This window comes from Pocillopora verrucosa, chromosome 9, assembly GCF_036669915.1.
Source record: "Pocillopora verrucosa isolate sample1 chromosome 9, ASM3666991v2, whole genome shotgun sequence".
Lineage (NCBI taxonomy): Eukaryota > Metazoa > Cnidaria > Anthozoa > Scleractinia > Pocilloporidae > Pocillopora > Pocillopora verrucosa.
The window spans coordinates 10,482,754-10,509,653 of NC_089320.1; the positions used below are offsets into that span (position 1 = coordinate 10,482,754).

The following is a 26,900-nucleotide window of genomic DNA, read 5'->3' on the forward strand; positions in this document are numbered from 1 at the left end:
AAACTCGTTGGCGAAATAGCCCAGCGTTTTCCAGTTGCAGAGGAAAGGTATGCAAAGGGAAAGTGTTTACCGCCGTGTATTTACATTTCTCTTAATTTAATGGCAAGTTTTGGGTTGATGGAAGAAATCACTGAATATTAACCAAATGTCAACTTACTGAATTTGTAATGAAACAGCTTTGGAAAGGTTTCATCACGTAATTTAAGATAAAAATAACAACTGAACCATAATTCTTGCCAAAAATGAACGAAAATATCCATTTATATAAGTCTTTTCCTGTTTCCTCCTTTTTTCCCAAGGACGTAGTAAAAACTAGACGTATATGTGCGTTCACCTGAGCTTTCTTTGTAAATAAACTTTGTTTTTTCTGCTTGCATTTGCCTAAGTTTTTTTTTAATGCAATTATTGGTTTATCCTTTCTGCTCTTGTTCCTTAACCTTTTCAAACTTTGTTCTGGTATTCTGCTTGGTTCACAATCACGTCTACATGCACGATGAGTTTTGCGTCTATGCTTCTCTCGATTAACATTAGATAGCTCAGTTGATATAGCATGTTTCTCGATGAAGGGTTCACTCATAAATGTTCGCTCATAAAGAGATCTCTCATAAGGTTCGCGGACCGACCCGTGCCGAAAACGCTCGACATCTCTTAGAGTAGGTCTACCGCGAATGATGTGTGCATATTTTGTATGCGTTTTTAACGTATTATACACAGTGCCTGTGCTGATTTTGCACCGCGAAAGCTTCTCTTCGTCTGCCATTACACCATGCCACGTGCTCATTAGTCAAAACGTCGCCCATACGTCAAAGTCAAAGGTTGCGCATGCGTGATTTGGACTTGACTGCGATTTGCGACCGAACGAAAAAAAAATCCAAGCCGGAATTTCAACTCGGGCGTTTCCTTTGGGAAGCCGGAGTAATTACAGCCCACACACAAAAATTCATAAACCACACTCGCACGTAAATCTGTCAGACAATTTTCAGCCATGTTGCAATATGTTTTCGCAATGATTTTAGTCCCTTAAGTCACGTTTCCAGCAGTTTCCAACGTAAGAACGAATAATCTTTACTTTTGAATGAGAGCAACCCAATTTTTAAATCATCAACTGTTACCAGCTGTTAATTTAAAAACTTTCTATCTGACACAGTTTTGTTTTGACCCCGTTTGTGCTTGTATCAATTTGCGGCTGTGTAACACTATTCAACTCTGTACTGTTTTTGGTTTGAACTGAAGAGGATAGAAGAACTATGGAAATATATGTTTTTCAAAATAAAAATGTTGAGCCAATAATAAATTGAAATTACCGTCTAAGTTCCTTGATTTCCTATCAGATCTGTCGTAAGTTTTTTTTTAAAGCTTCATCTGACCCTGATAATCATTACTAAAAATAACGTGGGATTACACTCCACAGTGATCTTACCAAAACCACTCTATAAAGACACTGATGTCTGCCTGTTAGGAAAAATGAAACAATTTGAGGTGCATCTTTGTAGTTCACTTAGAAACTGCGTATCTACAGCTGTCTCCGGGTAAATCTTGTGACAAAAAAATCTTTCCTTAAACAAGATACATAAAGCTGGAGGGAATTCTCAGACTTCATCATTTTCTTTCACAAAGTGGATAATTTTTGTTTTAATTGGTACTGCATCATGACTGCACGACTATCGCTAATCGTAGAATCGAAATTTTAGAGACTTTAAGCAAATCACGATGGCAAAGTCAACGACAACTAGGCAATTAAAACGAAAGATCTCAGTTATGAGCAGATCAATAGTTGAACACGCTCGTTTAACAACTTTTTACATTTCTCAGCCGTCTTCTGCAAAACAAAACTGAAATCACAAAAGTTTGTGTGGTCTGACTGAACAAAAAACCCCGATGGCAAATTATTTAAGTTTTCATTTGGAACTCAAGGCTACTGAGTTTCGCAATTTGTTTCAACAAAGGTGTGCTCTTGATTACGGCAACGAAGTTAATTCTGATTGCTTTCTGCCAAGATATTTATATTTTTTTGGAATCAAGAATAGAAACCTTAATGACTCCAGCCTTAATCCAAACGCTCCTTTTTAATTTCCTCTTAAATCTTTATTTAATCATTTGCAACGTAAGAGGCCAGAACCCTGCAAAACATCGTGCATTTCCCGCGCAAAAATTGGTTGGTATCCGCCGCTTTCGCCCCCTATCGAGTTCGCCCCTACCTTATACCGTGTTCGCCCCCACACTTTTCGAGTTCGACCCCATCAAGTCGAGTTCGCCCCTTGATTGAGTGATATCCAGATGAGTTGATTCGTAAGTTGATGAGTAAATTCTTCAGTCTTAATTTAATAAATAAAGCTAAACGGGTACAAGTCTAACAACTTAAGTAATGCTGTCGCGATGAAAGCGTGGTTTGCATCTTCTCAAGTCTGCTTGTTACGATCAACACATTTCGTGTTCGTTAGATAAACCGTGTGGTTCTCTTTATCACAAGTTCAGTGTATACAGTTATTTCTGGTAACCCCAGATCCCACGCAGAGTATTTAGTTGATTCCGTCAAGCCAGTTCCCAAGCAGGTTCCACGCAATTGCCGAAATTCAAAATGGTCGTCGCTGACGTGACATTTGGCACATTCTGCTAGTGCCTTCGTCACAAATCAACTCATCTAGATATCACTCAATCAAGGGGCGAACTCGACTTGATGGGGTCGAACTTGAAAAGTGTGGGGGCGAACACGGCATAAGGTAGGGGCGAACTCGAAGGGGCGAACTCGATAGGGGGCGAACGCGGTGCAATTCAATTGGTTATGTGAAGGTTTCATCCATGAAGTTTGGAAACGAAAACAAGCATGGGATGGTAAAGACCTATCCAAGTATACTGCTATATCTATTTTTCCATTTTTTTTTAATTAAATAAGATAGCACAGTATTAAATTATACTAGAATTAGAAATTATTTCAAAAACAGCTTTATCTTTTATTTGACTTTTAGCAATCCCGTAATATATTGGCTCTTTCCCTCTCATAATTCCTATATATGCTATTTTACCTTATCGTTAGGTATAATGATATAGATATTATATAATTAGTTATAACGAGTAAGATTTCCCGAGTAATGTTTTCATTGCATATTCATGTTTCATCGCATATCTCGTCATTTTCTTTGTGAATTTCTACTTGTGCAAATTTCCAAGAGTTAATACAAGGAAGTGTTTTTTAGAACATTATTGTGATGTTATGTCATTTCATATAAGCCAGCCTTTCGTAACCGAGCATATGCATAAGATCAGCACAGTTATCTTCGACAACTTTGATTAAATCCATAGGAGCGTTTTTCCAGTTATCTACAACCTCTGAGACATTTCTGTAGAGCGAGTAAGGGCCTTGTTGTTCAGCATCCCTCGGTGGTCTATTGTGATCATTTATCCACTCTTCAACGCTTGCCGACCACTCAAATCGCGCAAATTTGTACAGCTCCTGTGATATTATGATGGCATTGTTTATAAGGTCTTCGTAACGAATGACTTTAAAACGACCTCTAAGCCAGGAAGGGGGAGTAGACAAACCAAATCGTAAGTTGTTGACTGTTCTATTACACATTCTACCAACATACAATGAGAAATCTTTACTTAAATATGTCTCATTTAACCATTTAACTGACTGAACCACGGAGTAAATTATAGCCCTAGGATCACGAACCAAGTGAAGCAACCTCACGTCATGGCTTTCCCGCTGTACAAGAAGCTCCTGTAAATTTGCTATACTATCGTTCGGCACACGACCAATCAAAATTTTTACAACGGTATGATTATGAGCGTTACAAATATTTTTAAGCATCGCATGTGAGAGGGGCAGACAACTCGACGAACGGTTAAGATGTGCTAATGCTGGGGGACACAAGAATCGACTTGCAAGTGCTGAACTGGCCCAGCGTGAGTCATCCTTGGAATACTCGGCTATTGTATTATTGTTAAGGACTGTGAAATCACATTTAAAAGTGCTTTCGATTACATTGATACAATCATTCTGATAACTAAGTATTTGTTTGTCACTCGACAGATTGTCGTGAAATAAGTTCTTCTGCACAACGCGTAATGGCTCAAACCAATACATAATCTTTGAATTACTGTCGAATAATTTTCCGAGAAAAGATGATCCTGATCTGGGAGGACTTAAAATAATCAAATTTCTCCTAGGAGTTCGCGTCAGAGTTCCTGCATGTTTCTCATCTGTCTTTCCGTCGATCCGTGATTCAGTGATTTTCCTAAGCAATGCTGATTCGTGTTCTTTGCCATTGGACTGAAGATCTTGTCTATTTTCTGCTTTTGTGATTTCATCTTTTCGTTCAAGCTCACGTTCGCCGTCTATATTGAAATCTTGGTCTATTGGGATCTTCTGTGTAAGAACTGAAGACAGCGGTTTTCTTGGTAACATGGCTGTCAAGCAGTAAAAAGCATAGATAGAAAAGGCAGCGAAAGAAGTGAATAGAAACAATCGTACATAATACTTCATAATTGACTGCGCTCTGGCTCTAAGAAGACAAAAAAAGGACAAGCAATGTTTAACATAACCCAAGTGTAACAAACTAACTGTTAAACTATACAACTGATAACGTGTCTACGCAGCTACAAATGACAAAAAGAAATTGAAATTTTTACAGCCGAATTTTACAAGCACTTTGCTTAAACCAATTGTGCACAAAAAAAATTAAAATACTGTTCTACCACACAATGAAGTTAAGAGTTTGAGGAATTATTGACCAGAAATCGATCTAAATTCATGCGTACTCATTGAAACAGCTAGACACAATGGTATAAGGGGTTCATCTTCACACAATGAAGTTAAGAGTTTGAGGAATTATTGACCAGAAGTCAATCTAAATTCATGTGTACTCATTGAAACAGCTGGACACAATGGTATAAGGGGTTCATCTTCCTTAGCCAGGGTTTAAAATCGACATCGCTTTCTCTGATCAGATTCGGAATTTTTTTCTTCTGATAGACCGAAAAAACGAGTGTCATAAACTGTATTTATTTATCTCCTGTGGGATACATTTGGGAGTATCTATAACGAGAGGTATTTAAATAATCAGCCAATAAAAATCTATCTGCAACAAGGGAAACCCTGAATGTATATCTTTCAGTTACCACTGAACATAAAGCTGAACTGAAATGTTGACTGTGAACGCGGAAAGAAGTATTTATATTTGTTTGTTAATTTAGTAAACTTGGATCGACGCTTGCCCTGATTTAAACTTGAAGGTTACCTCGAATTGACATTGTCATGAAAATATCAGTCGATGATAAAAGCCCGGAATAGACAGTTGTCTTCACAGGTCATGTCTGATATCTTTTACGCAATATTTTTTTGACTCAAGAGTGGATACTTAACTTAAGATGACATCATGATTTTCACTCTGTTTCCCAATCACGAACCTACCTTTATCATTAATGGTAAATTTGTCTGTTATCCATCCACGGTTTCTACGCATTAACTACGATAAACGAAGCCGAAAACTGGATGGGCATACCGTCTATAAATGACTAGAAATGCTCTAAAACACATCTCATGGTCATATATTGTATCCAAAGTGCATAGCACTTAAAATTTTTTCGAGACCATCCAAAGTTGCTATAGAAACTATCTCAAGTCATAAAAGATACAATCCTCTCCTGTCTCACTTCTTAGAATAGTTTATGCCCTGAATAATGTTTTACGAATTATGTTTCGGGAGCCCTTGTCGTAAGAAGTTATAGCATCTACCGGTTGAAAGGAACTCACCTCTATGAAGATAGAATATGTAATTTTTGACACTTGAAATACACCCTACATTGCCACAGTTGAAGCAGCACAATCTAATTACAAGTATTATAAAACTAAGAAGTGAATCGGTGAATACTTCAACTGGTAATACATTAAACCTCTTGTTCTTCTTGCAGAAAGCGATGAAACGGCTGAATTAAAAAAAAAAGTGGAAGTGATACAAAATAATTAGTATTGAAAATGCTGATTTTTTTTGTGCTTTTCAGAAGAGCTGAATAGTGCTCTCGTGGTGGCACTCTGAATAAGTAAATCGTGCAATAATTATTTGTCGACTTTGTTACCCTGGAAATGTGCTACACTTCAGAATAATTCCTTTCTCGACAAACTTGGTATTGTTCATCCTGACACACTCCTTTGTTTTTCTAATCGTGCCATATAAACAAATGGAAAATCGCTCAGAAGCGGCCGTGTCATTTAACTCTGTGCCTGCTGTTTGGCATGTCATTTTATTATGTCCGTGCACTTATCTTGCCATTCGTTTTCCCGCGGAGGGTCAAATAAACATACCGGGATTTACCTAATGGAAATTAGGTGCCAAATTATCATCTACAAACTGGTATATGTGGTAGAAAACCAATCTATAACAAATGGCTCGTATCGCACTATCACGTGTGGAGGAACCATGAACCGTGTTAAGGGTTCTCTTTCAAGTTTCTCTGGCGTTTGTGCTGCCTATTAATATAATTTCTAAGTTGGTTTTACGATTTCCCCACGATAAAGATTCTCCTCTTGGAGCTCAGAATAAAATTAGATGAGGTAAATAATGCTCAAACTTCGAAAAAGTAGGTATGAAGGTCTTTCCTGAAAGCGCCAGTGCGCAATCTTCGATATAAACGAGTGACTGAAAACTATTAGATGACAGAAGTATAATTGTTACCATTTCAACAAGAAGAAAGACAAGATGAGGCAACCCTGGGCTTAAATATTCATCTTTAGCGATACACAAAAACACGTGCGAATAACCTGATGTCATCTCTTGCACTTCTCGATTCGATATCTTTCAGATATGTCTTTCATTAAACAGATAACCTCAGTTTCTCTGCAATAATCTCTAGATTGAACCTTCCTCAGCTCAAAATATCAACGTCATCAGGTCTATTTCAACGACTTATGTTTCTTTATCAAATTTTTAATACAATTCCCAGAAAATCACAGTTGCCCTTTATTTCTCCCATGTAAAATTTTGTTCGTAGATAAAAAATCTACTGGTCAAAATGTTATGGCAGCGGTGGGATTCGAACCCACGCCTCCGAAGAGACTGGTGCCTAAAACCAGCGCCTTAGACCACTCGGCCACGCTACCTTCAACATATAGCACGTTCTTGGCATGTCTGTCACATTCACCGACACTGATCATGAGGTGAATAGTTGTTTGGGTGAAGCACATCAAGAAACCTAAAAAATTAGTTTATTTCTGCAAATACACCCAAAAATGGTCGGGCATTAAACTTTTGACGTGTATTTAGTACATGCCAATCACTTCAGAACTAGCCAATCAGCACGCACCAACAGCACTTTTAACCTGCATGGTACATACTTATAAGCTTTATAATGTTGGAATTTTCTTTTCTTCAATCGCTCTTAGAAAAGGCAATTTGCTGAATAACTTGCGATAAAACAAAACTAAATGATTAAACAAAAATATAAGGAGACGAGCATCATATTCCACCATCTTGAAAATGTGAAGGTGAACCTTTATACATGTAAATTTCCCTACTTTCTACCGAGGAGGAAGCCTTCAGCCTCATTACTTAAACTTGATTGGACTTCCTTTGCACTAAGAAAAAAATCCTGGCAGCGGTGGGATTCGAACCCACGCCTCCGTGGAGACTGGTGCCTTAAACCAGCGCCTTAGACCGCTCGGCCACGCTACCCTTAGCTGTCGTATTTATATTTCCTAGTGAATAATGTTAACGAAATCGCTATTAATAATTCATTGAATATTTATACGGTGTGGCAGGCGATTGGTCTTCTAAACGCGTTACTGTGGAACTGAATATTTCCCGACCCTGAAAACTTGGGAATATCCCATGACGACATTCTAGGTGATATTCCCTAATTTTAAACCTTTATAGTAAGTCCATATAGCCCGACAAGGTACCTTCGTTTAAATTTAATTCAAGACGAGGGAGAGGCTCGTTTAGGTGGTTGTGTACTGGAGACGGGGGACTCGTTTTGTTTCTTTCATAAGGTCGGTTAATACGCACGCAAAACGGTAAGCTGTTCGTTAACATTTTTGACGTCGCGGCTGCAAAACATTTGAAGGATAATAAAGCACAAATAGCCTCAATTTGGACTATTATCTGTTCCTCGAAGCTAACAGTTTGATATTGGAACAGGTAATTGTCAGCGCACTAATATCGGGGCATGTTTTCGCGCCAAATCGAGGTCATGGTGGTATAGGTAAACTGCGCACACCGCGTTTGTAATAGGTAAGGAAGCATTACGATTTCATGATATGGCCGGAACTGTAAGCTTAAACTGCGGCATCCATCGTTCCCAGACATTCCCGCACCCCACCCGCGAATCTAGGACACACTCCAGTCAACTGAGAACTTTGGGAACAACGTTCCCTTGCGTCGGTGTCAAACACCCGTGCCAACGACACCATCCTATAACCTGTTGAAATGCACACAGCCTGCTTCCGATTGAAGACCAAATAGTGGCACGCTGAGATCGTATAACAATTAAGTTTAGATGAAGAACTGATAAGTCGCACGTCACTTTAGCAACGGAAAAAGATCACAGAGCGTTGAAAACGAGCGCTGCTTAGTGGTGTAGATGAAACCTTAAATTTCAAAGAGTTTAAACTATTTTCTTGGGATTTGTGAAGCTTCGAATTTAGTCGGTCACACTTCTTTAATTCCTGCATTCAAGGTAATCTATATAAATTATCAAACGCTCGACTGTTTAATTACTTAACCTTAAATATTTAAAGATATAATGAATGATTGAACAAACAAGCTCATTTATCACAGGGATTTTTTTTCAGATTTGGGTCCACTCGGAGGATTGCTTGGTCTTGTGCTAAGCGCCATTGTAGCGGGCACAAATGTAGACATAGCTGAAGTCTCCTAGATGTATATGTCAGACTTCCCAAGCCCACAACCTCTCGACATTGAATACGGATCTTTGGATGAGAACTGGCAATCCGAGACGGACAAACGAGACGCGCCTTAACCTGCCTTCAGGTTCGAAGTAACTCAAATTGTTTTTATTCAAATTTCCCTTAGGATAACAAATGACGGCTCTATTGATTACACTTTCTGTCTATCTACAGGCTTGTGATCCCGACATCTTTCCGAACATGTTGTTGTTGCTGTTGTTGCGAATTGCATGTACAATTCCAGTAACATCAGCTGATAACGAACGCTCAAACAGCACTTTAAAACAAGTCAAGAGCTACTTACGGACCACGATGACAACCGAGTATTAAGGAGTATTCATTAAGAAAAGCCAGTCGATTACGATGCTATAGTTCAGAAATTTGCCGAACAACAACCTCGTAGAATATTACTCGTTGATCCCATTTTTGAGGAATCTTAAGCGTGACCTTTTAAAACACATTAAGTAGCGAAGACAAATGCATTACAGTGATTTTAGTGTAATTTTCTGGGAGTCGGTTGATCTGGCGGCCAATTTGTTCGAAATATTTATTATTTGCAGTTAAACGTGATCATTAAAGAGACACCCGAAAGCATGATGGGAAGTTATACGTGTTGATTAATTTACCCACGATCATTCGCATCCAAAAGGCAAGCTTAAGACTTCGAAATCAACGATGCTCTCTCCAACAGCTGGTACTTCATTTCTTGGTTGTCGTCTCTCCTTGTTCGATCTTCTTAAATATCTGCTTTCCCATTTGGGTGGTAAGATTATTTTGTTATTATTTATTCCTACTTTTATTCCACTTAGATTTAGTTCTCGGTGCCATGTTTCTTATAGTTTAAGTATTGGGAATTAACAAGAATTCTTAGTTTTTTGAAAGGGAATTTTTCGTTTAATGAGTTTATTGTAGCAATTTGTCCTTTTGCATCTGATTTTTCGTTCTCCTTCTCTAGCCTCTTTTCGTTTATACTCGTTTCGGCTATATTGTTTAACACTGCCCAAACATCAATACACCAACATCTGGGTTCCTTCAAAAACAAAATTTCGTCGTAGAGTCGATGCATGTTCTGTCAGGGAACCTGTTCTAAAGTGGTACGTGCTATAGTCCGACATCATGAGGATGTCAGATTCAAATAAATTATGTACGCTGAAGCTCTGAATCCTTCTTTTCCACTCTACTGCAAATACAGAACTACCAGCATGTCACTTAAGGTGACGTGCAAACAAACATTTCAATTTGTTTTGGGAACGGTAAATGAAATTGCAGGAAAACTTTAGACACAAAGACGTCTGTCTCAGTGGGAACAAATATTTTTTTTATTTCTAATACGTAGGCTACCTAGCAATGATCCTATCAAAAATATTACGAAACGTCTTCAGCAGTTGAAGTGATAGCTCAACGATGCTTTTATTTTTATACATCTTCTGTGGCACATAGAGGCTCGATTCTGGTGTCTGTGCCGCTGAAGTGTAATCAGAGGAAAAAATTACTTTCGATATCACCAGCACAAAAATGCTCTTTATTTAAAAAAATATGAAAAAGATTTGCCGAAAGTCAAAAAAATATGCTTCTATGATAGCGTGACCAAAAACGGAAAAAAAAAATATTGTGCTCTATTTATTCAAGACACCCTGTATTTTATCGAAGTATAATAAAACATTTATGATTGCGCAGCAAGGCGCGTAGTCCTCTGGGGCATGTTTCTTCCATTTTAAGTATTGGGAATTAACAATAAGCGTTCTTAGTTTTTTGAAGGGGAATTTTCGTTTAACGTGTCTATCGTAGCAATTTGTCCTTTCGCATGTTTTTTCGTTCTCCTTCTTTAGCCTCTTTTCGTTTACACTCGTTTCGGCTATATTGTTTAACACTGCCCAAGCATCAAAATCCAGCATCTGGGTTCCTTGAAGAATAAATTTTTAGTCGTAAAGTCGATGCACTTTCCGACTCTTGCATACAGTAAAATCTCTCTATGATTATATTTTTGCCAAAAAAAGACGAGAATGTTTTGTGGAACTTGTCGTAAAGTGATACCTGCTACAGTCTGACATTTCGAGGGTGTCAGACTTAATAATTTATGATAATAAATTGTGTTCACTGAAGTTCTGGATCCTTCTTTTCCACTCTATTGCAAATACAGAACTACCAGCATGTCACCTTGGGCGACATGAAAACAAAATTTTAAAGTTGTATCGTGATAGGTAAATGAAATTGCAGAGAAACTCATTAGTATAGATTTGAATAATGGATAACGATCCTACTAAAAACATTATGAAACCTCTTCAGCAGTTAATATGACTGCTCAACGCTGCTCTTATTTTATATATCTTCAGTGGTACAGAGAGGCATATATTGAAAGATTTTTTTTGTTCGAGAGTTTTGCGGCTTTCCGAACTGCCTAGATGTTGGGAAAAGCCGCAAACTGCCATATGCTGCTATCCATCATTCTTGGTTTGTTCGTTTGTTTGTTTTTTTTTTCTTCTTTGAACGCTAGGCTGTATATGCTCACGTTATCCGCAATTTCACTTTCAATTGTTCCCGTTTGGAGTAATGGCCTCTGTCGTATGGACTTGGTGAATCAGTTTATAATTTGGTCTAAGGAAAATAGTATGATTTGTAATCCGTCGAAATGTAAAGAAATTATTTTTCGCAAGAAAGGTTTTGTTCAGGATATTGCGCAAGTTAATAACATTCCGCAATGCACGAAGCCGCCCATTTTAGGTGTTACGTTACAAGAGAATTGTAAATATAGCGAACAAGTACGTGCAAAGTTGATTAAGGCAAATAAGTGTCTGTTTGTACTAAGATCTTTACGGAAGGAAGGTTTCAGTCAAGGTGAAGTAGACCACCTAATTAGCGCCTTAGTTTTACCAAACTTCACTTATGGTCTGCCTGTTTATGGCGCTATAGACTCAGATCTCACGGTCATACAAAACTTCATGGACAGATGCTTTAAAAGGAAATACACATCTAAGAGAATAGACATTCGAGAACTTTTAGAAAAGGCAGATAAGAAGATTTTCAAGTTACGTTCAGTGGATCCCGATTGCGCGCTTAATCACATCATTCCGAAGAAGAAAGAAACAAAGTACCAACTCAGAAACAGAAGTGCTCGTCGCCCAGATATAAAGACTGACAGATTTAAGAATGTTTTTGTAAATAGGCTTATCTTTAAATATAATTTTTGATCTTTCTATTATTTCATATAGTATGTTTTATGTATATATATATACAGTATGTCTTATGTATTTTCAGACTCCTAACTGCTGATGTAACTTTTTATCTTAGGAGGAATAAAGATTGATTGATTGAGTGATTGATTGCTTAACAACAAAAAAGTTAGAGAGAGGTTCGGGAAATGGTCAGACATTGTACAAAATGGCAGATAGCGTGACAGCTTTAGCTTAGCTCCGTCTTCTGTACTCCGATAAAACACGCTCTTTCAATCAATGACACGCGCGCGTTATATCTGAACTTTATAATAATATGATGTGGTCTAACAATGAAAATATCATTAAAGAAATGCCCGTTGGCACGACAGGAAGTTATACGTGTTGATTAATTTACCTAGGATCATCTGCATCCAGAAGGCAAGCTAGACAACGCTAGTCCTAACAGTCGGTACTTCATTTCGTGGTTGCCGTCTCTTGTTCGATCTTCCTAAATATCTGCTTTTCCATTTGGGTAGTAAGATTATTTCGTTATTATTTATTCCTACTTTTATTCCACTTACTTTTTAGATTAGCTCTCGGTGCCATGTTTCTTATATTTAAGAATTGGGGATCGAATTCTTCTTAGTTTTTTGAAGGGGAATTTTTCGTTTAATGAGTTTATCATAGCAATTTGTCCTTTCGCATCTGATTTTTCGTCCTCCTTCTCTAGCCTCTTTTCGTTTGTACTCGTTTCGGCTATATTGCTTAACATTTCACTTTCATTGTCATAAACGTTGAAATTGGTCTAGTGGAAAAAAAGCCCAAGTAGAAACATATCTTTAAAAAGTTGTCTCTAGTTTCTCAAAGGAATATTATAGTCATCAGTATTTCATACCGCAGGGGAGTAAATAGCGCTTTGCACGCGTGCTGATTGGCTAGTTTGGAAGAGATTAGCGAGCATTTTTATCTCCGAGCAGTTGTCAAAGAGACAGAATCGCGCGTCAAGAGTCCAATTTCCGACCATTTTTCGGTGTATTAACCGGAATTAATAGATATTTTGCTTTCAATGTGTTATACACAAAAACGATCATTTACCTCTGTGTCGGTGAAAGTCGTGGATACTTACCGAGCCACTACGCAGCTCAATAAATATCCACTCCTATTCACCTCTTTATTTGATATTGGTAATGTAAGCGCCGATCAAGATGGCAGCCGTTTATGTTCGTACTTGCCGCTTTATTTCGCTTCTGAACTTGTTTTATATCTTACAATTCTTACAATGGTATGGCTACCTAAAGGCCTCTGCCATCCAATATTGACCAAGTTCAACGCAAAAACATCTTTTATCAAGAATAACCAAGAGCTAAAGTTTCCGAAGCGGCCTATTTTAGTTTGGTACAAACATGGTCCGACCTGTTTGGTTTTACCAAAAGATTTAACTGTCCACGTGGATGTTGAGCTAAATCCTGGTCCCTTGCAAAAGAAACCAATTTATCTGCTAACCTGCCTACCTACGGTTTCTGGCCTGGTCTCGTATCCAGGTAATAAACTGTTGTCTACGAATAATGCTGACACCCGCCAGGTTGGAATTTGTGGTTCCTACTATTCAGACGTCTTTCATCGATTTTCTTACTGGCCTTGTTCTTCGCCATTATCATCGACCTACAGGAGATGCCGCGCTGGCCGTCGAGTCAGAGGAAGGAAAGCTAGAAATATTCACAGAATTGAATCCCTGGTTTCTTATCCACGCGCTAGCCGAGGAAGCGATAATTTGCAACATTGATGCACTCTCCAACTGGTTTAACAAGACCCTTATTGACATACTGGATAAGTTTAAAACAAGGACTATGATTAATCGTCCAAAGGTCTCATGGTTTAATGATGATATTAAACAACTCAAGCGTCAACGTCGTCGCCTCGAAAAGAAAGCAGTGAAAACTGACCTCCCTGGTGACTGGAATAATTACCATAAAGTTCGTAATCAGAACTCTGCATTTCTTAAATCTGCACGTTTGAATTGTTATTCAAACCTAATTGATCAGTGTGCGGGTGACTCTCGCAATGTATTTCGTGTGGTTAATTCTTTGTGTAGGGAACCACTTGAGACGGCTCTCCCAGAGCACATTGACCCACAAAGCTAGCAAACGAATTTGGCACCTTCTTCCTCAAAAAAATTGAAATCATAAAGGAAAATCTTGACAAGTTTCTAGTTTAAGAACCTCGACTCATTCCTGTTACTCCTAAGGAGAATCTGGAGAGTTTTACCGCGCTATCCATCGAAGAAGTGTCTAAGATTGTTCAAGAATCCTCCAATGCCTCTTGTCGGCTGGATCCTGTTCCTACATGGCTACTGAAGTCCTGTCATGATGTATTAGCGCTCCCTATCACTGAGATGGTAAATCTCTCTCTTCTCCGTGGTCACGTTCTAGAAAATTGGAGAACCGCCGTTGTCTTTCCTCTACTGAAAAAACCTGGACTTGATTTGGTCTGTAAAAATTTCCGTCCAGTCATTAATCTTTCATTCATTTCTAAGGTAGTGGAAGAGGCTGCACTTCAACAACTTCTCTTCCACTGTGAAAAAAATGCCCCTCCCCTAAATTCCAGTCCAGCTTTCGTAAGTATCACTCGACAGAAACTGCTTTATTAAAAGTTCAAAACGACATCTTAATGAGTATGGAAAATAAAGCAGTGACACTTCTCGTACTTTTGTACCTTAGTGCTGCTTTTGACACCATTGAACATTCGGAGTCGTCGGGACTGCTTTAAATGGGTTCGACTCATTTCTGTCCGGTCGCAAACAACTTATACTTGTTGGTGATAAGACTTCTGATGACTTTAATCTGAACTGTGGAGTCCCCCAGGGTAGTTGTATGGGGCCTATTTCATTCACTCTCTACGTCTCCCGCCTCTTCAACATTATTTCTCAGCATCTCCCTTCCGTCCATGGTTGTGTTGACGACACCCAGATTTACCTTTCCTTCTGACCTTGCTCTATCCATTCCGAAATTAACGCTGTCTCTGGCTTATTGCTAATCGTTTAATGATAAACGACGCAAAAACTTCGTTTCTAACTATTGACACCCGCCAATTCAACAACTTGAAAAAACATCTATTGAATCTATTATTATTGGTGACACCCTCATTAAACCTTTAGAAAGCGTCCGGAACCTTGGGTCCTGGTTCGATGCCCATATGCGAAGGAACGTTCATATAGGCAAGATTTGTAGCAAGGTTTTTCGCGGATTATACAACATAGGACAGATCAGAAAATTCCTTACTGTTCAATCGACTAGGACTGGTCCACGCTTCTATATCCTCACACCTTGATTATTCTAACGCACTTCTCTTCGGTCTACCTAAATATCAACTCGATCGCTTACAGAAAGTTCAGAATGCTGCGGCTAGAGTGATTTTTCAGATTTCAAAATTTGATCATATCACACCTGCGCTTATCGACCTACATTAGCTCCCTGTAACGTTCAGAGTTCAGTTTAAATTGATCCTCTTTGTTTACAAGTCATTACACAACTAAAGTCCTCCCTACATTAAAGATCTTTTGTCCCTGAAACCAGCTACTAATTATAATTATGCTCCTCGCTTGTCTACTCAATCCTTCTGTTCGTTCCAAAAGCCAACTGCTCTTCACTTGGGGACCGGGCCTTTGCTCATGCTGCACCTGTTTTATGGAACTCGTTGCCATTAACTATAAGAACGAGACAGTAGTGGCCTCGCCATTTTTAAAAAGCAACTAAAAACATTTCTATTTAGGAAAGCTTTCAGTTTGTTTCATGTTTATTGCCTTGAATATTTTAATATTTATTAGTATAGAACTTTAACTTATGTAAAGCGCTTCTAAATATTGTCTTTAGTTTTAGCGCTATATAAATCCCTTATCATTATCATTATCATTACCTCTACGACGGTAAATAACTGTCAAATATCGTGATGTCGATAACTGTAATTTTTTACAGGAATGAGGACTGGCCTCCTTATTATAATCTGTTGGTTTCCTACAACATCAGCGAATCGTTGTGACGCATCTTATTCCATACAAGATCGAGTCCTGAAGAACCACACAATTGCGATCAGACCAGCTAAGAGGATAGAAGAATGTGCGTTATTGTGCGTGGATTATCCCGACTGCCACAGCATTAATTTCTATCAGAAGCACAAAATATGCGATCTCAATGACAAGACACATACTTCCCATCCGAAGGATATGATTTCATTTGCACTTTCAAACTACATGGAGAATATCCTCAGACCATACCTGTGCAACCAAGACTCGGAATGTGGCTCGGGGTTACATTGCTCCCCATTAGAGAAGAAATGTGGTAAGTCTCGCTGCTGTTGTTTTCCTAGACAGAGAATCTTAGCAATAAGTCATCAGGCGTAATTTTAAACCAGTTAAAAAGTTATGTAATATCCTTCTCCGTATTTGGCGAGTCCTAAGACAGATGAGAAAGTCATATATTGGCTTTGATTTAAGCGAGGTCTGTTAACTTTGACATGAAAGTTGTCCATACCATTTCCCGTGTATGATTGGTCTAAACAAAACCAAAGCAAACTGATATGGCCGACAGAGGATTGGGACCATACTTTTTCTTTTTAGCTTTTTCGTTAGAACGACAACGCCAAGGAGGACGTCGATTTAAAAATGAATAGATATTTTCAGTTGGAATTTCACTTATGAGAGCAGCGTTGAGTTCCAAGTGGAAACTTAACAAATTTGCCGTCGGGGTTTCTTTTCTGAGTGGAAGGTAGCGACCGACCGATATTTTATTTTCATCTCATCTGCAATTTCCACATAAATGTTAAAGGACATGTTTTGTATTAGAAGTAGTTTTGCGAGAATTTCAGGGAACACTCTTCGACCAGCTTAAACCAACAGTTGTTTGTTTGCTTTATTTGAAGGGTGACTTTCTTCACTCATAGGAAGCCTTGTTCACGATGACTTTTACACAAAAATTAATCGCTTTAGGTTGGAATAATTTTTTTGATATGAGTGTTCCCGGACTCGATAAAGCACTCTTTTGAATACCAAGCTGACCCGTTTGAGATGAATGACAACAAGTCACAACAACAACAGCTGTGCACTCGGACTAAACCAACGTAGATTAGATCGTACATACCTAAAATTTTCATGATAGTGATTGCATGTGTCCTCAACCGCCCCACACAAGTCATCGCAGCTCGACTTTAAATTGTGATTGCTCCCACAAATTTCAACCGACGCCATTCAAACTGCTCTTGACGTGAAGCTCTTTCTGTGCTTTTTCAAGTGAACTGGGCACCAAGGGTCATAAATATCAGAGACAAAAATGCGGTATTAAAATGTGGGGCTAGCCTAAGTTTTAAAAATTTGAACCATGACGCCATGTTTCATAACGTCATGGTATAAATAAAACTGTCCATGGCCCGGACTGGTCACTTACAGCTGTTATTTGTTATTTAGTTTGCCATCGTCGAACAACTTCGGGAAAGTACTGCGCCATTCCCTTCCAGTACAATGGCGTGACGTACAATTGCTGCAGCAATGTTAATCACGGTAGATTGTGGTGTTCGCTGGATCCAATCTATGCCTCTAGATGGGAAGACTGCTAGGGTTAACTTATCACGTGTATGTCACTTAACACTTAACATAAGGCTAGATATATATATATATATATATATATATATATATATATATCTTGAGTCATTTTTCCGTCAAAAGTTTCCTTTCAACAGGAAACAATCTTAAACAAAGATGCGTAGGATTCGCACGGATTGCACAGGTAATCAAATTCTGGCCAAGTTTTTACAGTGCACAATGCATACCACATTGCTTTTAAAATTTGATCATTTATCTAGACTACAATAAAAAAATTTTAAATTTTCTTCAGTTAGATGGCTCTTGAAATCTTGATTGAGGGCTGTGGATGACAGACGAATTCACTAGCATGATATAGATAAGATAATCTACCTGATTTGGATCCCTTTACTAGTTTAAAGTAAATTGAAATCGAGTGCTGTACAGTTCTTTTTGTTGTAGCGTCAAGCAACTTATAGTAGGTGTATCCACTTGGATGGGGTGCTGGTCTATCGTAAGCGGCCCCGTATTGTTTTAGGTCTGCTGATACCCACTTCAGAATCTTGGATGGAGAGGGACACCGCAAGTGTGAACTATTTTACTCTAGAACACAACGTAATAACCCAAACAGGAGTTAGACCAGCACCTTCCGAGTCCAGTTCGTTAATCATGGGGCCACCATCTTCCCACACTAATATAATTGCTACTTTATTGTCATTAAAATTTGAAAATTAGATTTTTGCCCACGATTTGCCCTATCTCGCTTAGTGGCAAACTATTGGAGTAACTGTGTTAAAGCCTACATAAAATCGGATGATGACAAACAAGCTGTCGCTAAGCTCACTTCGAAATTGAAGTTTGCTAAGTAGCTGTTTATGCAGTGATTTTAAAGGTAGAACTTATTGCTTCCGTTTCTCCCAGCTATTCAAATAATTAAATATTGAGAAATGTTGAAATATTTTGCCCTGAAGACATTTATTTCTAAATGTATGCGAACAATTTTCACAATAGAATATACCAACGAAATATCTTAAGTTGCCAACACTACTAAGAGTCATCCATATAGCCGGCGAAGAAGTGAATGTTGTGATACAAAATTATTGAAAAGAAATCTCAATCTATGAAGCCCCAGTGAAATTGAAAGGCGTCAAAGCGTCTCTACCGTCGCGGAGTTCAACTCGGTTAACTTTGCAACCATGCTGCTGGTTGAAATAAATCTTTCTAATGTAATGGGAAATAAGAACCTCATCGATCCACGTGGGTTCTGTTATACGTAGCTTGATGGTTTCATTGATTTCACGGTATAGAGTAATGCGATGTTATCGTCAAAGTCGCGAGTTCGAATTCCGCAAAATCCATGGATAGATTATTCTGAATACTTTGCACAGTCATATCAGTGCGTGAGATGACTCCGTTAAGTCTTTACACCCTAACATCAGTATGCAAGTTCTCCATACTGTTCTCTATACATATCCTATGGTACTGATAAGGAAGATTTGATCACAGCTTCAAACCGGTGGACGATCATTTCCTTTATTCTTATCATCTTAATGAATGATTCGGAGTAGTGTTACTGTAAGGAGATATCAGATTCTGGTCCCTGTAATAGTTTAAGTTATGAAGCAAAAGTCTTCTCTCCTTCTGTCTATCTTCGTTTGAAGACTCTTCCTTTCATTTTTCCAGTTTTGTTGATGGTAAGTTACCAAAAAATAAATAGAGTTTACAGAATAGAATGAGGAAAGCAAAGCAAGACTGAATAGGTGTCACCTAGCATCAAAAATAGTTCGCGGTTGTCAATCACCCTAAAGAAGTTCTTTTTCACTTTCTTTAATTTCAATTCGAAAGACTGAGTGAAAATGTTCTTTACCAGGTCCTTGTCTGATACAAGAAAACCATTTTTCTTGTGTGCGGCTCTGAAATGCTGGAAAGCCGCTGGTCAACATTTAAAAGATAAACTCTCAGCTGGATATGAGTTCCCGTACCAATGCGGTGGAGGGAGCGAACTTAAGTGAGGGTCGAACTAATTAATTCGGAAAACCTCAACCGTTTACCAGTACAGCATGCTTCTACGCTATGCTGTTTACTGATGAGCAGCCTCGCGTAACATAAACATTCAAGTTAAAATTACTGAAAAGATACGCGGCGTTGTTGTGGGAAGAAACTGTTATAAATGTCATGCTTAGGTTGCGAAACATAGGTTCAGAGCGATGAGGAGTCGAAACTCTCACTTTCCCTGGGTAGTTGGAGGCTTGTTGTGTGTCTTCCAATACTTCACTATCTGGCGGCGAGAACAAAAGTGATTCATCAAAACAAAGACAAAGAGGGAGATGGAGATCACCACGCTTTTGATATCAAATACGTTGAATTTTTCTCTGTAAGGTAAGAACGTATCGTGTTATAACAAAAGAATAGAGATAGAAACCCCGCGTTAGAACACATCACATTCAAATTGGTCTGTATTCATTCATAGGTTATCTTAATTCTAATATTTGATTTAATTATTCGAAATAAGCATCTATTTTCGAAAACATACTCAAACGAGTGGCAAGCGACCCTTTTATGATAAACAGGAAACGTAAAGTAAACGTTTTTGCCCACCACTGAGTTGAAACAAATATTCAGAGCTGTGCTGACTTAAAACTGAAAGGGAGAATATTATGATTGATACTTAACAGGTAAAGAAGCCTTGACTGTGCTCTGTTCTGTTATAAATCTCACAGGAAGCAGCCAGAGCACGACTGAGGGGTAGGGGGAAACACGAGACGTGATCTAGTGTTTCTCCTTACTTCTTGACCAATTCTTCCGCGATCACCGGAGGCCACCATTTGTCCACAGACACGTAATAGAGGCGCAACCTTCTTTCCACCATGTCGAACATGGCGGATTTGTCGAATATCTTAGCGAATGGTGTCATCTTTTCTACGCTCAAGCATACAGACCCACATCTTATCTTAAACAGATAACCTCAGTTTCTCTGCAATAATCTCTAGATTGAACCTTCCTCAGCTCAAAATATCAACATCATCAGGTCTATTTCAACGACTTATGTTTCTTTATCAAATCTTTTAATACAATTCCCAGAAAATCACAATTGCCCTTTATTTCTCCCATGTAAAATTTTGTTCGTAGATAAAAAATCTACTGGTCAAAAATGTTATGGCAGCGGTGGGATTCGAACCCACGCCTCCGAAGAGACTGGTGCCTAAAACCAGCGCCTTAGACCACTCGGCCACGCTACCTTCAACATATAGTACGTTCTTGGCATGTCTGTCACATTCACCGACACTGATCATGAGGTGAATAGTTGTTTGGGTGAAGCACATCAAGAAACCTAAAAAATTAGTTTATTTCTGCAAATACACCAAAAAATGGTCGGGCATTAAACTGTTGACGTGTATTTAGTACATGCCAATCACTTCAGAACTAGCCAATCAGCACGCACCAACAGCACTTTTAACCTGCATGGTATATACTTATAAGCTTTATAATGTTGGAATTTTCTTTTCTTCAATCGCTCGTAGAAAAGGCAATTTGCTGAATAACTTGCGATAAAACAAAACTAAATGGTTAAACAAAAATATAAGGAGACGAGCATCATATTCCACCATCTTGAAAATGTGAAGGTGAACCTTTATACATGTAAATTTCCCTACTTTCTACCGAGGAGGAAGCCTTCAGCCTCATTATTTAAACTTGATTGGACTTCCTTTGCACTGAGAAAAAAATCCTGGCAGCGGTGAGATTCGAACCCACGCCTCCATGGAGACTGGTGCCTTAAACCAGCGCCTTAGACCGCTCGGCCACGCTACCCTTAGCTGTCGTATTTATATTTCCTAGTTAATAATGTTAACGAAATCGCTATTATAATTCATTGAATATTACTACTGGCAGGCGATTGGTCTAAACGCGTTACGTGACTGAATATTTCCCGACTAAAACTTGTGAATATCCCATAAGAGATTCTAGGTGATATTCCCTAATTTTTAAACCTTAAGTCCAATACGACAAGTCTTCGTTTAAATTTTAATTCAAGACGAGAGAGCGTTTGGTGGTTGTTACTGGAGACGGGACTCGTTTGTTCGTTCATAAGGTCGTATTAGAGAACACTGAAGAGTGAACATCCCACGCAGCAAACGGTAAGCTGTTCGTTAACATTTTTGACGCCGCGCTACAAAACATTTGAAGGATAATAAACACAATAGCCTCTATTTGGACATTATCTGTTCCTCGAAGCTAACAGTTTGCATCTTGGAACAGATAATGTCCGCGCACTAATATCGGGGCATGTTTTCGCGCCAAATAGAGGTCATTGTTTGTATAGGTAAACTGCGCACACTTTAGGTAGGGAAGCATTTACGATTTCATGATATGGGAAAATAACTCATGTTCTGTTTGGCAGTGCAATCTAGGACCCTCCCAGTCAACTGAGAACTTTTGGAACGATTCCCTTGGTCGGTGTCACACCGTGCCGCACCATCCTATAACCTTTGAAATGCACACCGCCTGCTTCCGATTGAAGACAAATAGTGGCACGCTGAGATCGTATAACAATTAAGTTTAGATGAAGAAGATAAGTCGCACGTCACTTTAGCAACGGAAAAAGATCACAGAGCGTTGAAAACGAGCGCTGCTTAGTGGTGTAGATGAAACCTTAAATTTCAAAGAGTTTAAACTATTTTCTTGGGATTTGTGAAGCTTCGAATTTAGTCGGTCACACTTCTTTAATTATAATAATAATAATAAGGACTTTATTTATAGAGGGGGACACGTAACAGCTGAAAAGCTGACAAACCTGTGGCCCTCTAACTAGATTATACAGCATTACAAAATAATACTAATAAATAGATAAATATACAAATAATTACAAAATTCTATGATAGAAATAGCAGGATATATTAAAAATATTCAGAAAGATAAAATTAATTTATAAAAAATTAAAATTAGATAATGTGCTATTGCTTAATATTGTTTCAAAGTTGTCCAGGTTTCTATATGAGCTTATAAAATACTTTTTCACAGCTGTTTTGAATAGTTTTATACTAGGCTTATTTTTGATATTATGGGGAAGGCTGTTCCATAACTTAACTGCGTCAACACTGAATGCCTTGCCACCATCGTTATTTCTTAGGTATTTGGGACACACTAAATTTAAATTGCCATGTCTAGTAGACCTATTGTGTACAGAACTGTTCGTCTTGAGCAAGTCTCTGATGTAAATCGGAACATCGCCTTTAAGGCTCTTAAAAATCATTGTACACTTATTTAGTTTGATTTCATCAAAAAAAGGCAACCAGCCTAGTTTACTAAAGTTTATAACACTTCTAGAATAAGAGTCAACTCCAAGAATTACTCGGGCAGCCCTTTTCTGTAACCTTAGGAGACAGTGGAGTTCTTTAGCGTCGCAGATATTCCAAACCATGCTCCCATACATAAGGACGGGTTTAATCAAGGCGTTATAGTATAAGAGTCTTTCTTTTATTGGAAGGTATCTCTTTATCTTCTTCAATAAACCAATACGCTGAGAAAGCTTGGCCTTTAGACTAGAAATGTGGTCGCTAAATGTAAGATCTTGATCGAGTGTTACACCAAGCAATTTATAAGAAGTTACTTGTTCTATTTCGGCCCCATCAAGGGTTATTGACAGGTGATTGCCATCCGCTAATGATGAATGTAGCCTCTTTCCGGTGATAAGTAATGCATTGGTTTTAACGGCGTTTAGGACCATCCCATTTTCGCTAGACCATTTACTTAATTTATCCATGTATTCTTGAAGACGTCGTTCCAATTCCAAAGGTGCATTATCGATATTAGCGCTGGCTTTAAATGTGGTGTCATCCGCGTAAGCATGAATAGTTGAGTCCGATCCAACAGCTTCGGGAAGATCATTGACGAAAATTAAAAACAGTAGAGGTCCTAATATGCTACCTTGAGGAACTCCATTGGTTAGCGTAAGTTGTGACGAAGTCGAGTTATTTACAGTAACACACTGTTTGCGATTGAGTAGATAGCTCTGCAATAGCTTTACAACATTATCTGGAAATCTATATGATCTTAACTTTACCAGGAGAATGTCATGATTGATCAAGTCGAATGCCTTGCTATAGTCCACAAAAACTAAGCCGCTGACGTTGTTCTTATCAAGGTCAAGAAGGACTTGGTCCAGAAGAAACAACAAAGCAGTATCCGTGGAGTGGTTTTTACGGAACCCTGATTGGAAGCGGTATAAAAGTGAATTTTCTGTTAAGTAGGTGTTCACAGCATTGAAGATGTGTCTTTCAAAGACTTTAGAAAGAATAGGCAAAATGCTAATAGGACGATAGTTTTGAATATCTTGCTTGTTTCCTTGATTCTTGAAAAGAGGTTTAACCTTTGCTATTTTCCATTGTGAGGGAAATGTACAAGTTTCAATACAGTGATTTATAATTTTAGCTATGGAGCATGATATTTCAGGAGCTGCAATCCTTAGAACTCTGGCACCAAGCCCATCGATTCCCGTGGCTTTGTGTGTAGGTATACTTAGAAGATAATCGTTAACCTCACTAGGAGTTATTTGCGGAATAAGATTTTCAATTTGACTGTTAGATTTGTCTGGTGGACCAGGAAGAGCATCATAATGAAGTACAGGTGTCGACTTTATGAGACGTTTATATACATCAACGAAGAAGCGGTTAAAGCGTTCAGCGATTGAATGGTCATCCTTTATCAAGTTGTTGTTTTCGTCAGCAATAGGGACGGAGTCGTCGTTATTCTTTGTATCTTTAGATAGGTCTTTAATTAAAGACCAAAGTTTCTTTGGACATTTTTGATTTTTACTGAACTGAGTTTTAAAGTACTGTTCCTTCGCATTTCTTAGTTTCCTCGTCACTTTGTTTTTAACCAGTTTAAAAGCAGACCAATCTTGCTTATTTTGTGTTCTCCTGGCCCTCTTTAGAAGATTATCGCGTTTATTTATTTCGTTGTATAGATCATTAGTGAACCATTTTGGCTGATTGATTTTCTTCACACTCTTGGACTTTAAAGGTGCGTGATTATCAAGAATGTCATTAAAGATTTTGTACCAAGATTCAACAATGTCATCGGCATCTCGAAAAACAAAGGAGATATCCCAAGGGGCTTCTCTTAGGTCTCGCAGAAAGCACTCTTTGTTGATTTTGTCGATATTTCTGTATTTGATTTTGGAATGTTGTTTACGTTGTGCATCCATGGTTTTGTAGCACCTCAAGATGGTGACCGGAAGGTGATCGGAAAGTCCAGATTTACCTATGGATACTTCTCTAATTCTAGCAGGATGACTAGAATAAATATGGTCTAAGCACGCATCAGAGGCAGGTCTTGTTACCCCATTTACCATCTGCGTTAGTCCAAGACTGTTCAGTGCCTTTGCGAGACAATGTTTTGAATAACAGTTGAAATCAATATAATCCAAATTAAAGTCTCCCAGAATAATCAATTCATTGTTTTGGAGATGGGCATTTTCAATATTTTTACCCAAGCTCTCATTATAATCTTTGTTGGCTGAAGGTGGACGGTAAACACCAGATATCAAAATCGGTCTCTTTGATTTATGAGGACAAATTTGAAGCCAGAGAGTTTCAAGATCATCCAGTTCCAAATCTCTTCGACGTAAAGCCATAACTTTCTCATTTACATACGCAAATATGCCGCCACCTTTCTTCCCGATTCGATCTTTTCTGTGTAATGTGTAGCCGGGTATCATGTAATAGCTGTCTGGAATTTTACTTGATCCGAACGTCTCAGTGAGAATTAAGACGTCGAGTTTAGCAGCACTGTTGTTGTTCGAGGTGAGCATTAGCGATAGTTCTTCCAATTTGGTGTCAGTCAGTCGTTGGATGTTCCAGTGGCAGACTGATAAACCTCTGAAGCCTGCAGGTGGTTGAAGATTATTAGGCCCTGGATTGACGGCAATATCGCCAGATAGAAGAATGCACAGACAAAATTGGCCAAGCTTGATGAACCGCAACAACGCGTGAAGCTTCAAATTCAATTCGCAAGGTGTGCATTTCGAAGGCTTTGACTTACAGTTGAACGTATGTGGAGCAGATATTTCCTTCCCAATGAAGAGTGTAACTGTAGAGCGATCGAATTCAGGTGTAATTGAAGTAAATTGGCCAAGTAAAACGCTGAAAAAATTCCTGGGACGGATCCAGGGGTGGTTCGGATGGTTCGGTCTAACCCCCTAAACTGAAAGAAAAAACATTCTAACTCGTGCGGTTTCTGAGGAAAAAACATAAGTGAACGAAAAAACATCATCATCAGGTGGAGCTTGCTCGGTATTCCATGACACCCTCCTTCCACCTTTCCATTGCAATTAATAGTTCTTCAAGTCTGCATCCTGTGTCATCCATCAATTAGTCAATACAGGTCTTTTTTGGGCGTTCTCTCGGCTGATGTCCATGTGTTGGCTTCCAGAGTAATACATCCCCTGCTAGTTCTTCTTTACTGCGCCAACAATGCCCTGCGAATCTCATCCTTTGTTGCTGTAGCGATTTACTGATTGGCGGAATGTGACCGTAGAGCTCTTCGTTTGCGGGGTGGTCCTTCCACGATCTGTTTAAGGCAAAGCGTAGCATTCTAGCGTATGCTCCGTCGATTTTCTTTACCAGATGTGTTGTTAAGGTTCAGGAGACTGAACCATATAAAAGGACGGTCTCCACTGCAGCTCGAAAGAAGTTTCCTTTCAGGTTGTCTGGAAGGTTTGATTTCCATATCTTGTCCAGTTGATGTAGAGGATCGCACGCCTTTCCTAGTCTGATGTTAACATCATGTTCGGTAGAGGTGATATAGCTTCCCAGGTATTTAAAATTGCTAGTCTAAAATTCATTTTGTATGAGCGGTTCCCTTTTTATTTGTCTACTTGGTAAAGTAACAGGTTCGTTATTCCCTCTACTAGCGCCCAAAGTGGTCATTTTCGGAAATTACTTAAATAGGGTTCCACTCTTCGTTTGTCAGTGAGCTTATCAACGTGCAATAATCTGTGATTAGTTAATAATTATACATCTATAATTAGTTGTAAAGTCGAGATACACAAGCCCTATTGCGTAAATTACTGTACAACATCATTTGTACAAGTTAGTTATATACAGAACAAAACTATATTTGTACAAGTAATTCTACGTAGATAATGTTGCGTAAGATTTATTGTATAAGTGAGAGAATTGTTGCAATAAATCTTTCTTGAAACTGAAAGAGTTACAGTATTCAAGAGTACTATCAAGTTAAGAATTGCCAGCGGCGCTCAATTGAGAATTACTTTTCC

At 38.6% G+C, this 26,900-nt stretch overlaps 2 protein-coding genes and 4 non-coding genes across 6 annotated transcripts; 1 reads left to right on the forward strand and 5 right to left on the reverse strand.

Moving 5' to 3' along the window:
- Positions 1 to 3,214: 3,214 nt before the first annotated feature.
- Positions 3,215 to 4,408, reverse strand: LOC131793915 (carbohydrate sulfotransferase 3-like). Its single transcript, XM_059111418.2, has one exon. It carries the CDS (start codon positions 4,406 to 4,408, stop codon positions 3,215 to 3,217), a length of 1,194 nt encoding a protein of 397 aa, XP_058967401.2.
- A 2,609-nt stretch (positions 4,409 to 7,017) lies between these two features.
- On the reverse strand, positions 7,018 to 7,099 carry Trnal-uag (transfer RNA leucine (anticodon UAG)). The gene has a single exon. It is a non-coding gene; the product is annotated as a tRNA-Leu (tRNA).
- Positions 7,100 to 7,588: 489 nt separating this feature from the next.
- On the reverse strand, positions 7,589 to 7,670 carry Trnal-aag (transfer RNA leucine (anticodon AAG)). Its single transcript has one exon. It is a non-coding gene; the product is annotated as a tRNA-Leu (tRNA).
- A 3,841-nt stretch (positions 7,671 to 11,511) lies between these two features.
- LOC136283481 (uncharacterized) lies at positions 11,512 to 12,090 on the forward strand. Its single transcript, XM_066172434.1, has one exon. The coding sequence runs from the start codon at positions 11,512 to 11,514 to the stop codon at positions 12,088 to 12,090; it is 579 nt and encodes a 192-aa protein (XP_066028531.1).
- An 8,690-nt stretch (positions 12,091 to 20,780) lies between these two features.
- Trnal-uag (transfer RNA leucine (anticodon UAG)) lies at positions 20,781 to 20,862 on the reverse strand. Its single transcript has one exon. It is a non-coding gene; the product is annotated as a tRNA-Leu (tRNA).
- Positions 20,863 to 21,351: 489 nt separating this feature from the next.
- Trnal-aag (transfer RNA leucine (anticodon AAG)) lies at positions 21,352 to 21,433 on the reverse strand. Its single transcript has one exon. It is a non-coding gene; the product is annotated as a tRNA-Leu (tRNA).
- Positions 21,434 to 26,900: the final 5,467 nt, after the last annotated feature.